Here is an 18,601-nt window from a genome sequence, read left to right on the forward strand (position 1 = left end):
CCATGACGCGTCCGAGTGGCCAGTGCCCACGTGGTGCATCCGGTTGCAATACCAAGACGATGTCTCCTGCCGCCACGTCTCTCCGTTCTTTTAGCCACTTCCGTCTCGCGTTGAGAGTCGGCACCCACTCCTTGAGCCAGCGCCGCCAGAACTGCTTCACCACGTCTTGAACTTGCCGCCATCGCTGGTTGGGGTGGAAACCTGTGGTGTCTACGCTTTCTGGGGCGAACTGACCGCCCATCTGACCCGTCAGAAAGTGGTTCGGCGTTAGCGGCGAGCTGTCGTCAGGGCTGGCCGACTGGTACGTGAGCGGTCTGCTGTTCATAAGGCTTTCGGCGTTCGTGAGCGCAGTTGCCAGCATCTCATCCGTCAGGTCAGCATTGCCGAGAACTGCCTTGAGGGCGCGTTTCGCCGCCTTAACCATTACTTCGTGGACTCCGCCGAAATGCGGGGCTAGCGGCGGGTTGAATTTCCAAGCCACCCCACGGTTGGCCAGGGACTTGAAAACTGCGTCGTTATCCAGAGCCTCCACCAGTTCCCTCAGCTCACGATCGGCTGCCACGAAATTCGTCCCATTATCTGAAATGATCTCCAGCGGTTTTCCACGGCGCGCGACCATCCTTGAGAACGCGTTAAGAAACGAGCTGGCGTCGAGGCCGTAGCTCATCTCGAGGTGTACGGCTCGGGTTAGCAGGCAGGTGAAAACGCAGAGGTAACGTTTGGCTTGGCTGCGTCCTCGCCCTTGTTTCGTTAAGTATGGGCCGCCATAGTCTACCGAGGCTCTAGCGAAGGCTCTCAACGGTGTAGCGAGCCGGACCTTCGGCAACGGCGCCATAACTTGCTCTGCCGTCCTGGCTTTGCGACGTCGGCACACCATGCATTCAGCTTCCCACTGGCGTATCTCCTCTCGGGCAGACTCCAGCCAGAACCGTTCTGTCAATGCCGCGAGCGTCTCGTTCGTGCCACCATGCTGTCGCAGCTCGTGGTGGTGCTTCACGATTAGCGACGTAACTTCATGTTTCCGGGGTAGAATGATCGGGAAGCGCGTGCTGTACGGGAGCCAGTCAGCTAGGCGGGTGCGGCCGTCACAACGTAGTAGGCCATCCTCATCCAGTCGCGGACACATCTTTGCTAACCGCGATGCTGCTGGCAGAGTCTTCCCCTTCTTCAGTGCGCTGATGTCGTCACCAAATGCATCCTGCTGCGCTCCGTAGATGATGGCAAGTTCCGCCGCTTCCAACTCTTGGATGTTTAGCTCTCCGCTGACGCGGTCCCCTTGTCTGCAGTTATTGACGAACCGGTTGATCCATGCCTGAACTCTCACAAGTCTCGTCCAGTTGGAGTAGCGGCTTGGTTGCACGACGGTGATCTGCTGCGTCACGAATGCGCTCTCAGACGCCTGCACAGCTGCCTTGCGAACTTCCGGGTCGTCGCTCAACCCCGAAGTATCCTTTAGCTCCGTGGCTGGCCAGGTTGAGCCGTTGCTCAAAAACGCCGGTCCTTGCCACCATAGGTCTGCGTTGACCAGGTCGTTGACGCAAGCTCCTCGTGATGCCAGGTCAGCTGGGTTCTGTCCCGTAGGGACGTAGCGCCACTGTCGCGGTGCGGTACGCTGCTGGATGTAGCTGACGCGATTCGCGACGAATGGTTTGAACCGCCGACTGTAGCTACGAATCCAGTGGAGGACCGTCGTGCTATCCAGTGTTGCCACACCATTTTAGCCAAATATCAGTAGGATTCAAAACTAAAATGCATCGTCCGGGGGCTTCGCCCCCGGACCCCCGATCCCGCTACCGCCACTATCTACACACACATGCCACTACATAACAATCAATGTCCTCTGCCACCTCACCACCCATTTGCATTAACACGCTGTGCATAGCTATTAACAAAAGATATTTTATCAGGGATATACCATCATATTTCACTATTCAAGTAGAGTGGAAAGCAACTTATACCAGGCATACCAGAAAATCCACTGGGTTACTGATGTACGCACACAATTGGCAGAATACAAACTGAACCAAAAGACAATATTATAATAATTACATGTAGCACTAAAACAGGGGTGTGTTGCTCCCTACATGGGAGCTCACGCTTTTCCTACCGACTTGCCGAAGTCGCACCAACCTCTTCTTAGCACTAAAACATCTGCAAGAAATAATAATGTGGTGCAAAATGAAGAAAACGAAAATGATAACTCCAGAAAGCGCTAAAATACAAAATGAAGAATAAGGAAATTATAAGCCACATAGCGCTTAATAGAGCACCAAAAATAAAATGAAAATTGAAAGAGTAAAACCAACCCGATAAACCAAGAAATCAAAACAAACTAAACAAACGAATAACAACAATAGAATGATAATTGGCACTCAGATGCAACTACATGAAGAGCAAAATGAGTCAACATGCCTGCAGAATACAAAAGTGACCGTCAGTCAGCTTGCTACCAGGGAACAGCCCCGGGATGAACTCACCCATGGCAGACCACGATGCCTTGTGCCGCAGGACAGCAACCATTGGTCCCTTCTCACGGTGACGGTGGCTGTCGAACACAATAGCAAAGCCATGTGGTGTGAAGACAATGGCGATACACAACGGGTTGTGCACGAGCACTCCAGCAACGATGCGGTCACACTTCATGGCCATGTTGCCAGCTTTCTCCATCACACTTCTACAGGCTGCATTGTTGCGGATACCTAGATCACCATCTTTCATCACGCACACACCGTGGGAGACTGGCATGAGGTCCTTCGCATCATACACAGATAGGAAGGCACTGCTCAATCCAGCTGCGTCGTATGTGCGGTTTCCATCACGGATGCAGCCGATAAAGGTGCTGGTGCATGCAGGCGAGGGTGGTGCACCTGGGGCAGGCAACTCAAGCTGGCCACGTAATGCTCTTGACACAACATACGTAGCAATCACTGCACAAGCACTGCTACCACTTCTGCCATCTATACAACTCTGTGAGCATTCCATCGGCAAATAGTACTCACAGAGCTGCCCAACACGCCAAATCCGCCTGGAGATAGTAACAGCAGGCATATGCATAGATGGCGTAGCATTGGCTGGCACAGACTCCTGAGCAGGTGCGGCATTGACTGGCAGCGACACATTAGCAGGTACAGTGCTGGGTGGATGGGCCTGAGACGCAGAATCACTGCTCGACAATTCCGGCTCGGGCACTGCGTGTGCTGCAGGTATAGCAATGGTCTCTGGGTCCACGGGCTGCTGGTTTCCTACGGCACGGCCTGCAGCGACAGCAACATGGTGAGGCAGGCGCTCACGCATTTTCTCCGTCGGGCTGAACCCCTGGGAGGACTTATTCTGTGTGATGGTCATCAGCGACTGCAAAAGGTCTTCCTGCATTCGATTCCTTGTCTTCGTCTTATCCGCAGTCACTGCTGAGAACTGGCGCTCAATGTCGGCATTTGAATGTGGCAGAGCAAGAACAGCACGAGCCAATGACGACAACGTTGGGAACATTGCATCGCCGTTGATACCGGTTAGCCTCCCAATTGCATGCCAGTAGCGGTCAACTTCCGTGGGAAGGTTCTTGTGCGTGGTACACTGGTAGCACTGCCACTCTCGGACCAACGCATCCAGGCTGCCGGTACTCACAGCATGCGGAAACGCACGCGCCACATCCGCAACACTTTGAGCAGCACAGTCCTTTCCAGCTACAGGACAAAGGAACTCTAGCCCACGCAGCACTGGGCACGTTAGCGGCAGCCTTCTCCTGACCTGCACCACAGCCGTCTGGTAGAAACTGCGAACTCTGGTTGCAAACCGCTTTCGGCGTTCGTCCGGCAATGTGGCGAGCAATGCCATAGCGTCTGCCGAAATAATCATGTCTCGCCTTGACAGCTCCAACTCATCATCATAAATGTCAAGCTGAATCTCCGTATCAACGTTGCCATCTGCGCCACGTACTGCGGAAGCCTTCACGCAATTAAAGAGGAGCATTCTGTGCAGCTGGGCCTGGGACTTTGAAAGTAAGTGAACTTTCACGTCTTCACTTTGGAAACTGAGGTTGAATGTGACAAACAATGGGAGAACCTCTCCCAGAAACAGCAAATACGCTTTCGTTTCTGGTCGCTCCATCAATGACACCCAGTCCATTACGTTTTGCAGTTGGCAGACATCCGGGCACGACTGAAAGTAGTGGAGCAAGGCCTCCCACTGCTCCAGCATCCGCATTACAGATGCATGCAGGCTCAGCCATCTCGTCGGCGCAGGCTTGACTAGCTTGTGCTGCTTGACATCATACTCTTGTTGCACCTTCCTCAGGGCGGCAGTTCTTTTTGGAGACCGGTCAAAGAAGTACGCCACACGCTGAAGCCAGTCCTGGAAATTATCCGGTAGCAGGGCATCGCACGCAGCTTGTGCACACAGCTGTGCAACATGGCATACACAATGGAGGGTGTACGCATGGGGCTGCCTGGCAAGGATCCGGGTCATAACAGAATTGCGTGACCCTCGCATGACATTGGCACCGTCCGAGCAGTACCCAATGACATTGTCCCAGCTCAGTCCACCGTCTTCCAACATGGACGAGATGATACCGAAAATACTCTCTGCATTGGCTTGGTCCACGGGACGCAGGCCTAGGCTGTAGGTTCGGACACAGCCCTCATCGCTGTTGAACACTCTGACCGCAACAGCCACTTGCTCTTGTACAGAAACATCCGCGGACTCGTCGGGCATGATCGAGAAGTACGATCTTCGTAGTATCTGGAGGAGGTTGGAGTGCATATCCTCCGCAATTGTGTGCACCACGGCCGTCATCTTGGTCCTCGCAGCTTTCATCCCTGCAGCGATCTTCGAATCCGGGCACATAGCGGCTATCAGCGGTGTCAAGCGGTCTGCAGTTGCAATTGCCAGATGATTCTCAGCGAGGAAAAAACCCAGCTGCAAAACAGCGTTGCTGCATGCCACTGACATGGCATCTCGCTGCTTCGGGCCAGCTTTCACCTTGCGCAAATCTCCATGCAGTTCCCGACTTCGGACATTGGCCTTGTGGACATCCCGCCCCGCATGCTTCTTCAAGTCAGCGACTCCGCCGTTGTGATAACTAAGGTCGCAGCAGCAGACTATGCAAAAGGCCTTTCCTTCAGTCCGCTTGGATTTTGTCAACCAGCCAGACAACTCCGGTTCGGCCTCCCATTCCTTCATGTAAGCCTGGGACCATTTTACTCTCTTCCTTTTCGCTAGGGGACGTGGCGGGGAGTCTTCCCCGTCAGAGTCAGACTTAGACATCACACTGATAAAGCAAACTATCGGTATTTCTTTCTCAGCACGCTACGCTACACAAGTCAACTACATCACCTCCGACTCAAAACAAAAAGAGGAAGAAGAAGTCTCGTTGCTCCGGCATCTGGTACTTTTCACAAGGACACAACTCCGCCTTTATACGCTGCAGAGCACCAGCGCGCTGCATCATTGGCATGTTTTTTTGGTTGCTGTTTTCACCACAAAAGTCCTACTCCTGCCTTGATCTATTCATCGCCAGTATGGTGCAGTACACCTGCGCCTGGTGGGCTGCATCATACCGACAATGGGCGACATATCCAGTGGCAGTGTACGTGTGTGATGCTCTTTTCACATCGCGGGTGATATCGTATGTCCGAAGACGATTGGCTAGCTGTGTTCCAAGCCCGCAAGTCATACGAGTCGACTCCTGTGACTGAATCGTACTGAACATGACTGTATTACCGGTACTGTGACAGGGCGGGGCACCCATTTCGCCTCGCAGGTCGTACGTCTGGAGCCGTGGAGGGGCGACGTCTCTTGCTCCTCTTGGCTAGCTGCGTTGCAAGCAAGCAAGACAGATCTACGACTGAATCATGTATGGCCAGGGCGGGACACCACTGCGTGACTGAAGGGCTCGAGGTACTGTATTCGACTTTGCGAATGTCAATGGTGTTACCGGCACGGGCTTGTCCGAGCAGAATTATGAATACATGTACCGGTAATGATTGTCTGCATCATGTAGAATAAGATGGTCTAGACTAAAGCACTGACAGGATCTATTGCTAGGACAAGCGGCCTAAATGCGCACTGCCACGTAGTGACTACTAGTATTTCAGTCTATTTAGATCTACAGAATACAGTACCGCATGAACAGTCAGCGAAAGTCTCAGTTTACACTATTGACTACTGTACTTGTATTGAATTATTTGTGCATGCACCGGATCGCGTAGCAGTGCATGCAGTACATCACTCATCAGTCTGATTGTACATGACTCGTTGTATACAGCCTGGTGCATGCATGCAAACACAGCATACAATGTATGTCATGTAGATCTATGACTTGTGCCATGGCGCCAGTGCATGAAAGAAGAAAGACACACTTAGCGCTATCGGAGTATCGGGTATCGACTATCCACGTATCGTGTGACCTACAGTGTGTACAGACACTGCTACAGAGAGTTCTACAAAAAAAAGTAGACTTACTGCATGGCCCACGCTCGATCGGACTGGCCCAGTTAGCATCCGGATGCGATCCAAAGCGCGACGGCCCGGGTAGATCTACGGATCACTGCACACTGACTGCCGCATGCCGCTGGCTGCACTGGCACTGGCGCTGCATGCACAGGGCCGCGTGCATGCACTGCATGCACTGGGCCGAGTGCATGCGCGATATGCGGGGCACTGCAGTGACTGCACACTACGACTAGTCGACTACGTACGAGTAGATCTACGTGTGCATGCATGCACTGCCGCATGCCGGTGCACCGGCACGAGTGCAAGTGCAGTGCGTATGAGTCGAGTACGGTCGTACTGACAAAAGTCAGAGCGTCCGATCGAACTTCAAATTGTTCGAAGGCTGAGTGTCCCGGTCTTGTTCAGTTGGATAAAAGCTACTTTGCTTGATGACTCCAGGTTTTCTCGAGCCAGACGATGATATCGCTTAGCACCTGAGGAGAGAGCTGTCTATGGAAAATACTCGTGATGATCAGAAAAAACAAAAAAATCTGAACCATGTTTTCTAGACCAAGAAGGTCAAAATTGGACTTTTCAGGGCTATTGTCGGCAGGAGAAGGTCAATTGTCGGCAGGTCCTGACAAGCCTCCAAAATCGGCAGTCTACCGACATGTCGGCAGGTGTGGCAACACAGTGCTATCGCTCCAGAAGGTGACAGTACTAAGTGGCACGTCGAGCACTTTACTCATTCGAGTGGCAACCTGATGGCCGAGAACTGCCGCCATGAGCTCGAGCCGGGGAATGCTGGTAGCGGCGGTGGGCGCGACACGACTCTTCGACACGAGGAATCTGCACTCCGCTGTTCCATCTTCGCGCACACTTCTCGCATACAGAACAACTCCATAGGCTTCGCTGGACGCATCGCAGAATGCATGCAGCTCGAGCTTGCCGGTCGATGCTTCAAATTGACGCGGGACTCGGACGTTGCTGAGCTCGCTCAACTCTTGGAACCATTGCTGGGCTTTATCAACTATCGCGTCGGGAAGTTGCTCGTCCCAGTCGACGCCACTCATCCAGCATTCCTGCATCAGCATCTTGCCTCGAACGACGAACGGCGATATGAAGCCGAGTGGGTCGAATACGGCTGCTGTCCGCTGCAAGAGGTAGCGCTTTGTGATACGCTTGGGCAGATCCGGTTGCTGCACGCGGAACGTGAACTCGTCATCGAGGGCAGACCATGTCACTCCGAGCGTTTTTACCGATGGTAGGTCTCCCACCGTCAGGTCGACATCCGCTGCGCGTTCTTCTTCTGGGATCGTACTCAGCAACGCAGTCGAGTTGGATAACCACTTTCTCGGTCGCATGCTTGCCTTCCCCCACAGCTCCATTAGGTCGTCATGGAGCTTGGTACCGTCGGCGACCGTGGCAGTACTGTCCATCGTATCGTCCATGTACGTACTGTCCAGGATGGCCTCTGCTGCTGATCGGTGGGTATCGACGCTTGCGTCCGCGACTTGGCGGGCGACATACTGAGCCAAGAATGGCGACGCGTTTACACCGAAGACTAAGCGGTTGAACTGGTACTTCTTGACCGGACCATCGGAGGCCGGGTCCTGCCACAAAAAGCGGTGGTACGGCCTGTCCTCGGGGCGTATTGAAACTTGCAGATACATCTCTGCTACGTCGCAGGCAACGGCGATGGGCTTTCTTCGGAACCGGGTGAGAACATCGCAAAGGTCTCGCTGCAACTTCGGGCCGGCGTGGATGGCGTCGTTAAGTGAGATGCCGTGGTAGGAGGCGGCTGCGTCAAACACAATCCGGACCTTAGTTGTCGTCTTCTGTGGCCGCACAATGGCGAAGTGTGGCAGATACCAGCATTGGTCGGTAGGCGCTTCGTCAGTGACGTCGGTGATATATCCTTTCTCGAGGTAATCTTGGATCACTCTGGCGTATGCTCGGGCTACTTGCGGTTCACGTTGCAGTCGTCGACGTGTTGACTCCAGCCGCTTAGTCGCCATATCAACGTTGTTGACTAACTCCGCCTTACGACTGTTCCATGGTATCGATACTTCATACCGGCCGTCTACTAGCCGCGTGGAGTCTTCCACTAATTTCACCGCTGCGGCCTCGTCTGCCGATGTTGGTCCTGGAGCCGCATTGTCCGTCTCGACGCCACAGCTGTCGACCTTCCAGAACTGTTGCAGGGCTTGCTCGATTCCTGCAATTGACTTGTCTCCACCGACGTAGTACGAACGGTTGGGCTGTGGGCCCTGCGTCTGCTTGGAGTTGGGTGCTCTGAGCTTCCCTACGCAGGTCCATCCGAGCGGTGTTAACCTAGCGACAGGTTGCCCAGGTTCACCAATGACGTCACGCGTCGATACGTGCAGCTGGACTTGGTCACTGCCGATCAGCATATCTACAGTGTCGTGTTCTCCCACCGCTGGGAACGGAATCTCCCTCAGGTGCGGGTAGTTACTAGCCTCTTCTAGCCAGTCGACTGCGCGAAGGTCGCCAGTCACGGATTTGTCGGTGGTGTACGCCGTGATCGTCTGCTTCAAGTTGCCATCAACACTCCTCAGCTCGATGTCTACTGGCATAGTCTCGAACGTCTCCAGTTTGCCATTGAGCGTGCTGACCGTCGTCCGTTGGCGTTTGCCACTCAAACCGAGTCGAGTGGCGATACTAGTGTGCACATACGTCACAGTGCTGGCATCGTCCAGCAAAGCGTTGACAGTCACTGACTGCTGACCGTTGCACAGTGTCACCGGGATTGTCCGTAGAGCTACACGGTCCGTCCGGCGCCCTTGTGCCACATGTGTCGCTGCTTCTGGCTCCCCCTCTGTGACAGTCGTGACCAGTGATGTCTGGGGTGCGGGCTTCTCAGCTTCCGGAGTTGGCTGTGCGCCGCCAGTAACATTGCTGCCATGGAGCAGCGGGTGGTGATGTTTGATGCATCCACTAACTGGGCACTCACGATCACGGGGGCAGTCCTTGCCAGCATGGCCACTGCCCAAGCACCGGAAGCACGCGTTGCTCTGCTTGGCGAGCCGCCAACGCTGATTGACCGACATGACCTTAAATGCCGCACACTTCCACAGGGGATGTGCGCCTTTGCATACTGCACAGTTGACGTCGCTCTTCTGTTAAGCATGATATGCGTGGTTGCGACTAGGCGGAGCACTACGCCTCTGGAACCGGTTATCTCGGGGTGGTTGCTGCTGTTGGGGCGTGGTTTTTACTGCTACGCCGCTCACCGTTTCTGCCGAGATCATCATTAGCTCTGATTCTACTCGTGCCCATTCGAGCAGGGCTTCGACGGACTCTTCTACTTGCCGATCATACCGCCATCGATGGTACTGTGCAAGCACACGTTCGTCGAACTTACGGAGGAGCTTCTGGTAGAACGTACCAGCCTCCAGTTCTGCGGCCCGGCCGCTGTCTTTCAGGTTGATGACTACTACCTCGAGGAGCTCCGTGAATTTCTCGAACTCGGACGCTCTGTTGTAGCCAACCTTACCGAACTGCTCGATTTCTTCTACGTGGATCGCGACACGCCTGCGTTCTCCGCCATACTTCCTGACCAGTAGCGCTTTGGCGGCCTCGTACGCAGCAGGGGAATAGCCTAAGCTATCGATGGAGTCCAGTGGGTCGCCGACTAGGTACTGCCTGAGTTGCAGTAGCTTGTACTCTGGTGCTGCCGGAGATGCGTCTATGCATGCCATGAACGCCGCACGCCAAGACTCGAATTTTCTTTTGTCGCCGTTGAATGTCGGAATGCCGATCTGCTTCAGCTGCCGCCATGGTTCCGGTTGGTGAGGTGCCGTCAGTGCACTCTGCGGTTGTGGCATGGTGGTGGACTCTGCAGCAGGTAAGGCTAGACCATGCTGAGTTGTCATGCTTGGTGTCTGTGCGACCATTTGTGGGACGTTGCTATAGGTTGCATAGCTAGGCTGCGTGATGTTGTTGCCTGTCCACATAGGTTGCTGTGTTCCATACTGGTTGGGACTACTGAATTGCATACTTGGCATGGCACTGTAGCTGTTAGCACCATAACCACTACTGCTGTATATGTAGCTGCCGTTATAGGGTTGGCCAGTTGGCCCTGTCTGTACGCTTCTAGTGCTACTACTACTACTGGTACTTCGACTGGCCATACTGTACTGGCCTGTAGTGCTGAAACTGCTCAGCCCTGGCTGCATCGCATGCAGGCTTGTACTGTACGCTGCAGCCCCAGTACTTCTGGTGAACCTCACTCTACTTGTACTTGTTGTAGGTCCTGCACTGGCAGCACTAGCTGTGGACTGTGTAGTGCTGCTGATAGCCTGTTGCATGACACTGATAGGCGCTTGAGCTGTCATGGGTGCTTGAGAAGCCTGGCCAATTACTGTGGCCAGGGTACTAGTACTACTACTAGTACTACTAGTACTACTCGATTGCGCTGGCGCTGGCACTTGGTACTTGGGGACTGGCTGTAGTCTCCGCTGCCCCAGCTCGGTGACCTCTCTGCGCGTTGCTCGGTTCATACTCATAGGTCGTGGCACCGGCGCTCAGTCCACTGCTGTACTGTTCGTATATGTCCAGTCCGTAGTCAGAGAGACCCATGTCTCCACCACCAGCACTACTATCGCTTATGCCGTCACCCCTCTGCCAGGTGCTCTGACTGCCGGATTCGAAATCTCTCTGTCGTCTCTCGGCATCTTCGCAGCTCTCCACGAATTTATCGAGCTGCTTTCCTATTCCACGCATGTCCTTTTCTAACTCTTCCATCTCGTCTGTCGTCTTGTCCATGCTGGTTTCGTCCTCGACAGCGAAATACAGCTCCTGTAGTCGTAGCAGTAGTGTATTCAGCTGGGACTCAACTGTGGCGATCGAATCGAACATCTCGTTCGCTTCATCTTTGCCGACGTGGCCATCTCTCAGCGCTACCGTCAGTGCACGTCGACGATTTGTGCACTCGCGCTTCAGTTGTACCTTGTCGGCCTTCAACTGGATCAGCTCGGCTCTTCCGATCTGGTCCACGCTGTGACCTTCCGCCGCATTTGCGGCAGGTCCGACTTCCTCTTGCTCGCCCTCACCCGATATGGTGAGATCGTGTTGCTCTTCGTTCGACATGATGGCGTTACGCGATAACCATCCTCTGCTACCATTAATGTTCCGCAGGACTACACCACGCTAGTCCATAAACATTGAAACTGTGATGGATCGTAACTACACACTGGGTTCTTCGATATAACCAAAACGCAAACGTGCTATATGTGAGTAAAAGCAAAGTGTACGGTATTATATGTGACCAAAAGATACAGCGAAAGAAAAGCCTAGCAAAGCATTGCAAGGCACGTTGGTTCGGCTGCGTTGGTTCAGCTGCACGCTAGTGCAAACATGCAGATCGACAATGTTGGGCGGAAACCAAACACCACAACATTGCCAGAAACTAACTTGTTCACACCTACATACAATCATGAGTCCATACCGTGTCTGGTCTGGTTTGTTATGTTAGCAACCTAGAATGCATTGAACACATGGATTCGATCACACAGACCAATATTATGCTATAGATGAATATCGCAGCACAACTGCAGCGTAGCTAAGGAAAGGTGAATTGCCTAGAGGCAAATGCACAGCTTGTCGCGATAGAACTGCGACCACATAGGTGCAAACTGACAATACTGAAACACGGCGATGCCACAATGTGTCTGGCGTGCCCACTACTAGTCTATTGACATGATCTATGGAAAGGCGCCTACACGTCTACCTCAAATGTCTAAGTACCGTGAAAATGGATGAATACAAACCAGCAAAGCGCCATAATGCTGTAGGGCATGCACATAGAATCGGTATGGCTCGTCTAGCCTGCAGTTACCTAAAGTACCATACATGCACAGAACAATGCATCCAATAGTCCGTGTCCAGACACACTATCTAATGTATAGTCAAGGAGAGCCTCGTGAACACTAGGTGTCAGGTCGCCGAATGTCTCAGTACTCCTTGTCAGTTTTGTGCCATTTTGTCGCACTCGCTGACTGTATAAGATCTGGTTACGTTAGTGGACAGTTAGTCATAACTCGTAACTCGTAACATGTTGTCCTTCTCCTTTTTCACCTACAGTATGTATTTTGTACATACTGTAACCCATCCGACAACCATTATTGGTGACTGGCATTATGGGTGACTGGCATTATGGGTGACTGGCATTATGGGTGGGTTTCATCACAGTGACGAAGATGTCAGTCGCCTTGATACAGTCAGTATCGCCTATAGCGTTGGTGTTTGATTTTGAGCATTTTATCACTATAAGCGATATAATTATTACTATGACCGATACTGCATTATACATGCAATGTATGCGAGTGGGGTGTCAAACGACTCAGCGCGCCGTGCACATGCGCACTACATACATGTACAATGTCATGTAGCTGGCTGTAGCTCCTGACACACAAAATCAGCATTTCCTCACAATGGAGGCATATTTTGGCAACTTGTACGAGCAAAACTCACCAAACAACACTCACTGGACAAGTTCTTCACGAAAAAGCAACACCCTGTTCTCCTCTGACATCGCTTGATTTTACATCAATCACTATAACCGATGCAAAAATAATGTAACAAAGGTCTTTTGAAATAAGAATTTGATCACTATAGGCGATATATTACTATAGACGATTATTACTATACGCGGTAACTGTGTATACTTAGTTATGGCAAATGAAAATGAATTTGAGAAATTGATCACTATATCCGGTATATCACTATAGCCGCCAACCTTATAGGCGATACTGACTGTACTTTGCAACTGGTGTCTCGGTGACTGTAATGTTGTTGAGAGACTTGGAAACTTCTGTGATCTCAAGAGTTTCCATTTTGCACATTTCGGGAACTGAAGGTTCATGTGCTTAGTCGTCCTGGCTTTCTCCAATTTATCTGGCTAGTTCACTGCTGCTTGCCGGTGTAGCTCATCATCGTCTTTGTGATCTGCCCTGGTCGTCCACCCCGTGGTTATTGTGCATGCACCATGATCCGTAGCTCTGGCGCTCTAGTGCTCACCAAACCACTGATGCATGTATAATAATATTATAATTATGACAAGTCACTGATCACAGTGAGCTCAAAGGAGTATGCCTGGGTGTTTGTTGACTCACGATGAAAAGAGTTGCCATCCAAGCGATAGTGATAGGGAGAAAAATAAAGGAAAAGGGATGAATGAACTTCAGTGACTGCCCAGCAGAGCCATGGGAGGGGTAATCGCCATTCTTGATTTTATCGAATGGTGCTATCTCTATCTTTCCAGTCTTTGACGTTGGTATGCCAATGTTCCCAGTGTTTCAAAGTTATCTCGGCTACCCTGGGTCATCATGGCGTTGAACTCCTATCCTTTACAGTGCTGTACATGTACTCTTGCTTGTTTTGCAACAGACCACTACACTACACTACACTACACTATACTACACTACACTACACTAGTCTACGTGTTGCACCACGCAGGCCGAGATGAGGTCGTTGTTCCTACTCATGGGGGCTCCTTGGGCACCCTGTAAGAAGCCCGGTTGGGTATACCCAAGTAAAATAATAAAATTAATACTACTACTACTACTACTACTACTACTACTACTACTACTACTACTACTAACACTTCTACATGGAGCTGACTCCGTAGTCTGCAAAGGATGGTGTGGGAGACCTTCGAACAATTTTCGATCAGCAAACACTCGTTTGCATGCTCTTGTACTACCAGTACCACTTGCTTCTACACAGTCTGGAATGCACTCTACCAGTCTATTAGTATGTCAACAGATGGAATGTTCTTCCAGAGGACTCTATGCTCAGACCCAGTCTCTTGCTGTGTTCACAGATATGGCCAGGGAGTCGGAATCGTATTATACGACTCCCTGAATCAGTGATATGGCCAAAGTTCGCCTAGACTTCCCAGTAAAGTGAAGTAAAGTTCGCATCTCCGCGACACCACCGGCTTGTAATTGTGGTGAGAAACACAACCACCTTAGAGACGCATCTCTCGTGCGAGGCCGATACCATGCCTGATTATACCAGGGTGGCAGATGAAGCGCCAAAAGACCAGCATATTCGGTTTATATTATCACCGCCTGTTGGGACTTCACTATTGTGTAGCGGAGAGCGCACGGTTTCACTTTACTCTGCCACGTACTACCGAGTTTTGTTCTTCACACCACACTTCTTCGCTGACTCACGCTTTCCCTCTGCCCTGACACCTTGCATTGCTAATCTTACACTACTGTGACGTGCTTAATCCTCTTTTACCCTCCACCCTCCAGTCATTGATGAATTGTGGAGAATAGCCATTCTACCATAGCCACAGAAACGACTCCGCGCGATTGTTGGGGGTGGTAGACGAGTTGCATTTCATGCACAATTCTGGATAACTAGTATGCTCAAATATTCCGGATTTTGCTTGTAACGTACTGTAAATAGTAATAATAGTTATAGACATGGAAACCCATACAAAGTTAGGAAAGAATGCTGCTGTCTACACTACAGCATTGGGTTACGCTCCTCGTTATGTATCTTGTTGAGCACTCCCAGTAGCCTGCTCTAGTGCTGCTGCATTACGCATCGCTCGCTACTTTTCGTAGTTAGAGCTCTCTGGCGCTAGTCTAGCGGCAGCGCTAGAGCAACGAGCTATCTTTTAAAATGCCTGTGGTGCCTCCTTTGCACCAAGGTCGGTAGCTCCGCTTACTTTTAAGCTCGTAGCTATACTGATGAAGCCTATAGTTATGGCCTGAACAGCTCGCTGTCTACAGCATTGGGAAGGAATTTACCAGATGAACTGATCCGTTAAACGCCTTGCCCCTCTCCGTGCAATCCTCCCTGACATGCCGGGGTATTAGGCTTCGGCGGATTATGCTGGCGAAATCATGGAATTATGCTTTCATGGATGCTCGCATTATGCCCCCAAATCCTCATACATGACTTGTATTATTCTTTGGCGTGCAGGGATTCTTATCCACGATGTTGTACTTACATGTATGGAGCCTCAAAGTTCGGAAAGGTTCGGAAAATTGCGCGTTTTCGTACTTGCAAGTGGCCATAAGTACATGTACAAAGTCATGTACAGTTTACATGTACAGCAAAAATACATGGTAGAGGTATTTGAAAATCCCGTCGATCGTTGTTGTAAGGTCACTGTTTCCGAACCCGGTGTCCTCCACCTTGCTTCATGCCGTCAAACCACCAACAACAAAATACATGTACATGTACATGAGTATCGCCATTCCAAGGTGTAACCCTTTCCCAAAGATGCTCGCCACTTTTTTCGCAATTTTTGTTTGTTGTGTGTTTTTGGAAGAAATCGCAACTGTTTTTCTTTCGCAGCTTGCTTCATTTTCACAAACTACTTCGCAACTTTTCCGCAACTGTTTGCTGAGAAGCACCTTGGAGGAGACCATTGAACTGTCCGTGATTAGCCCTTTCCCAAAGATGCCAAAATGTTTCGCAACTTATGCTTTTCGCAACCATGCCAAAACAAGTGAAAGTTGCTGAAATCGCATCCATATTTAAAAAAAAAAGCACAATAGTTGCTAGTTTGGTTTGGTTTTTATTATTTTCAGTTCGTTGCCTCAACAGTACAAAGTACAGATATCAAGAGGGACGAACGAAAAGAGAAAATAAAACAGAGCAGAGAGGAAGATGCAACTGAAAGGAAAGAAAAACGGAGAGAAACGGAGAAGGAATGTGGACTGGGCGGATTCATGAACCATTACTAGAGCAGGGCAATGCATGAACAGAAGGGGCAAGTCCGTCGATATTCATGTTTAAAAAAAATTCCAAGCCTTATTTTATTGGTGAAATACATTTTCAAAAAGGAGGGGATATAGTGTCAATTTGTCGTCATTTAGAGCGTGCAAAAGTTCTGTAGAAAATGATCTAATGTCCTCACTTCCTTTCAAGTGAGCAGGGAGGGCATTCCACATAAGGGATGCTCTGGCGGAAAAGGAATTGTACCCTACCATGGATTTATACAAGCAAATTGACAAATTGTTTGTTGTAGTTCCACGAGTTGACCGCTTAGAGGTGGGCAAAGGGAAAAGACTGCGTAAGCATGATGCAGGCTGAACAATGTGACAAATGAACGTAAACGTAAGAAATTGATAAATGTATCGATATTCAAGGTGTTTTATTTGAAGAGAAGCAAGAAGGGGTGTAATAATAATATCGCAACTCAAAATGAGTGAGTTCTTGTGCGTAAATGATGCCAAAAACAACCAATAATTTTAAAGGAGCGGAAATGGAAAACACAACTGCCTGAGTAAAGTCAATCGTACTTTGAAGTACATATGAATGCATAATTATTTTCACAGCGGGAAACATGTTTAGGAAAATGAACAGACTTGGAATGAGTCCTTGTCCCGTTTTGTTGAACCTTTGCACAGCATTCATGACATAGCGGCATGCTCAGTCCTGCCACATGAGAAGTACACTTGTAAATGATGATTTTATGCAATGTTTCAGCGCTTCTTGTTGAAGCGGAGCTTCACGGACATTTCAATGGTCTCCTCCAAGGCGCTTCTCTGCAAACAGTTGCGGAAAAAGATGCGAAGTAGTAGTTTGTGAAAATGAAGAAAGTAACAGTTGTGAAAGTTGCGATTTCTTCCAAAGCAACAAATAGTTGCGAAAAAAGTGGCGAGCATCTTTGGGAAAGAACTAACGACGGGCAGTAGCCACTGGACTGAGACTGAGGGCGCGTTCGAATTGTCACTCTTCGACTTTTCGAGGAGTTTCGTTTTTCTGAATACAGTCAACTTCGCTAATAACGACTGCGGATATAACGACAATTCGCGAATAACGACCGAATTTCCATGCCCGGAGCAAAGTCCCATCTAACTGTACACATTTTACTTCGGATATAACGACTATGTGAATAACGACAATTCGCGTATAGCGACATGCTTTTAGTGCCCCGAGGTCATATTCACTGCTTGAATAACGACTTTCTGGGCTTTTGACAGCTATTTCAAGTACCTGTCAGTCAAGTACATGTACCTGTCATGCAGAAGTACCAGAACCTATGGTGATGGATATAATGCACACATGCAAGAAAATGCAGCCAAGGGGGGGGCTTTTCTTCCTTTTTATGTTGGCTTCAAAATTGTTGGATTTACCAGCACACCTACATGTATATGTATACAATGTACATAGCAGACTCAGCGGAGGACGTTCAGGTTGGTTGTAACTCTGAGTTTCATGCCGCTAGGCAATCATCAGACAACTGATACTCTGGTCTACCCAACAGTATGCTTATAAACACATAGGGCCACAAGCATAAACAAATTTAGCGCTAAATCTGGTGTGAGGTATGGGGAGAAAGCTGGCGCGGGCCAAGGCGCGACCGTGGAAGTGCCAGGAGGGTGGCGGGCAACAGGCAGGTGTGAGCATGAAAGCGCGGAAAGAGGCGATGGATACAAAAACAGCACTGAGCTCGCAAAACACGTATGGGAGCTGAAGAGCGAGGGAAAGCCGTTGACGATCACATGGAAGGTGCGGGAGAAGAGCCGATCATACAGATGTGAGTAAAAAAAATGCAATCTTTGTACCGCGGAAAAATTCCACATCCTGACTACACCCAAGAAGCTCCTACTCAACAAGCGGTCTGAGATGGTCTCGAAGTGCAGGCATGAGAATAAGTTCCGCCTCGCAAATTTCACACCTATCACATGAACTGACCAAGTACTGTACTGCACTTTGCCTGAGCACCCATTATTAAAATAACACAATCCCATGGCCTGTTGTTGGCGATGCCACTCTGCTCACGCCTGCCCGTCACCAAACGACTCCCTACTTGTAGTGATCTCACTGGGCCACTGTCCGCCACCCTCCTGGCACCCCCCACACATCTGCTGTACACTGCCTCCCCATCGCCTCTTTCCGCGCTTTCATGCTCACACCTGCCTGTTGCCCGCCACCCTCCTGGCACTTCCACGGTCGCGCCTTGGCCCGCGCCAGCTTTCTCCCCATACCTCACACCAGATTTAGCGCTAAATTTGTTTATGCTTGTGGCCCTATGTGTTTATAAGCATACTGTTGGGTAGACCAGAGTATCAGTTGTCTGATACCTAGCGGCATGAAACTCAGAGTTACAACCAACCTGAACGTCCTCCGCTGAGTCTGCTATGTACTAAGCTCTGTCTCTGACATTGAGCACTCT

The 18,601-nt window shown here is 50.4% G+C and overlaps 1 protein-coding gene across 1 annotated transcript; it reads right to left on the reverse strand.

Annotated features, from left to right (window-relative positions):
* Window positions 1-7,091: 7,091 nt before the first annotated feature.
* Window positions 7,092-9,500, reverse strand: LOC135810416 (uncharacterized). Its single transcript, XM_065323910.1, has one exon. The coding sequence runs from the start codon at window positions 9,498-9,500 to the stop codon at window positions 7,092-7,094; it is 2,409 nt and encodes an 802-aa protein (XP_065179982.1).
* Between the last annotated feature and the right edge of the window lie 9,101 nt (window positions 9,501-18,601).

Source organism: Sycon ciliatum, chromosome 2, assembly GCF_964019385.1.
Source record: "Sycon ciliatum chromosome 2, ocSycCili1.1, whole genome shotgun sequence".
Taxonomy (NCBI): Eukaryota; Metazoa; Porifera; class Calcarea; order Leucosolenida; family Sycettidae; genus Sycon; species Sycon ciliatum.

Coding starts and splice junctions, on each gene's coding strand:
- LOC135810416 (XM_065323910.1), bottom strand. CDS start 9,500: ATGTCGGTCAATCAGCGTTGGCGGCTCGCCAAGCAGAGCAACGCGTGC.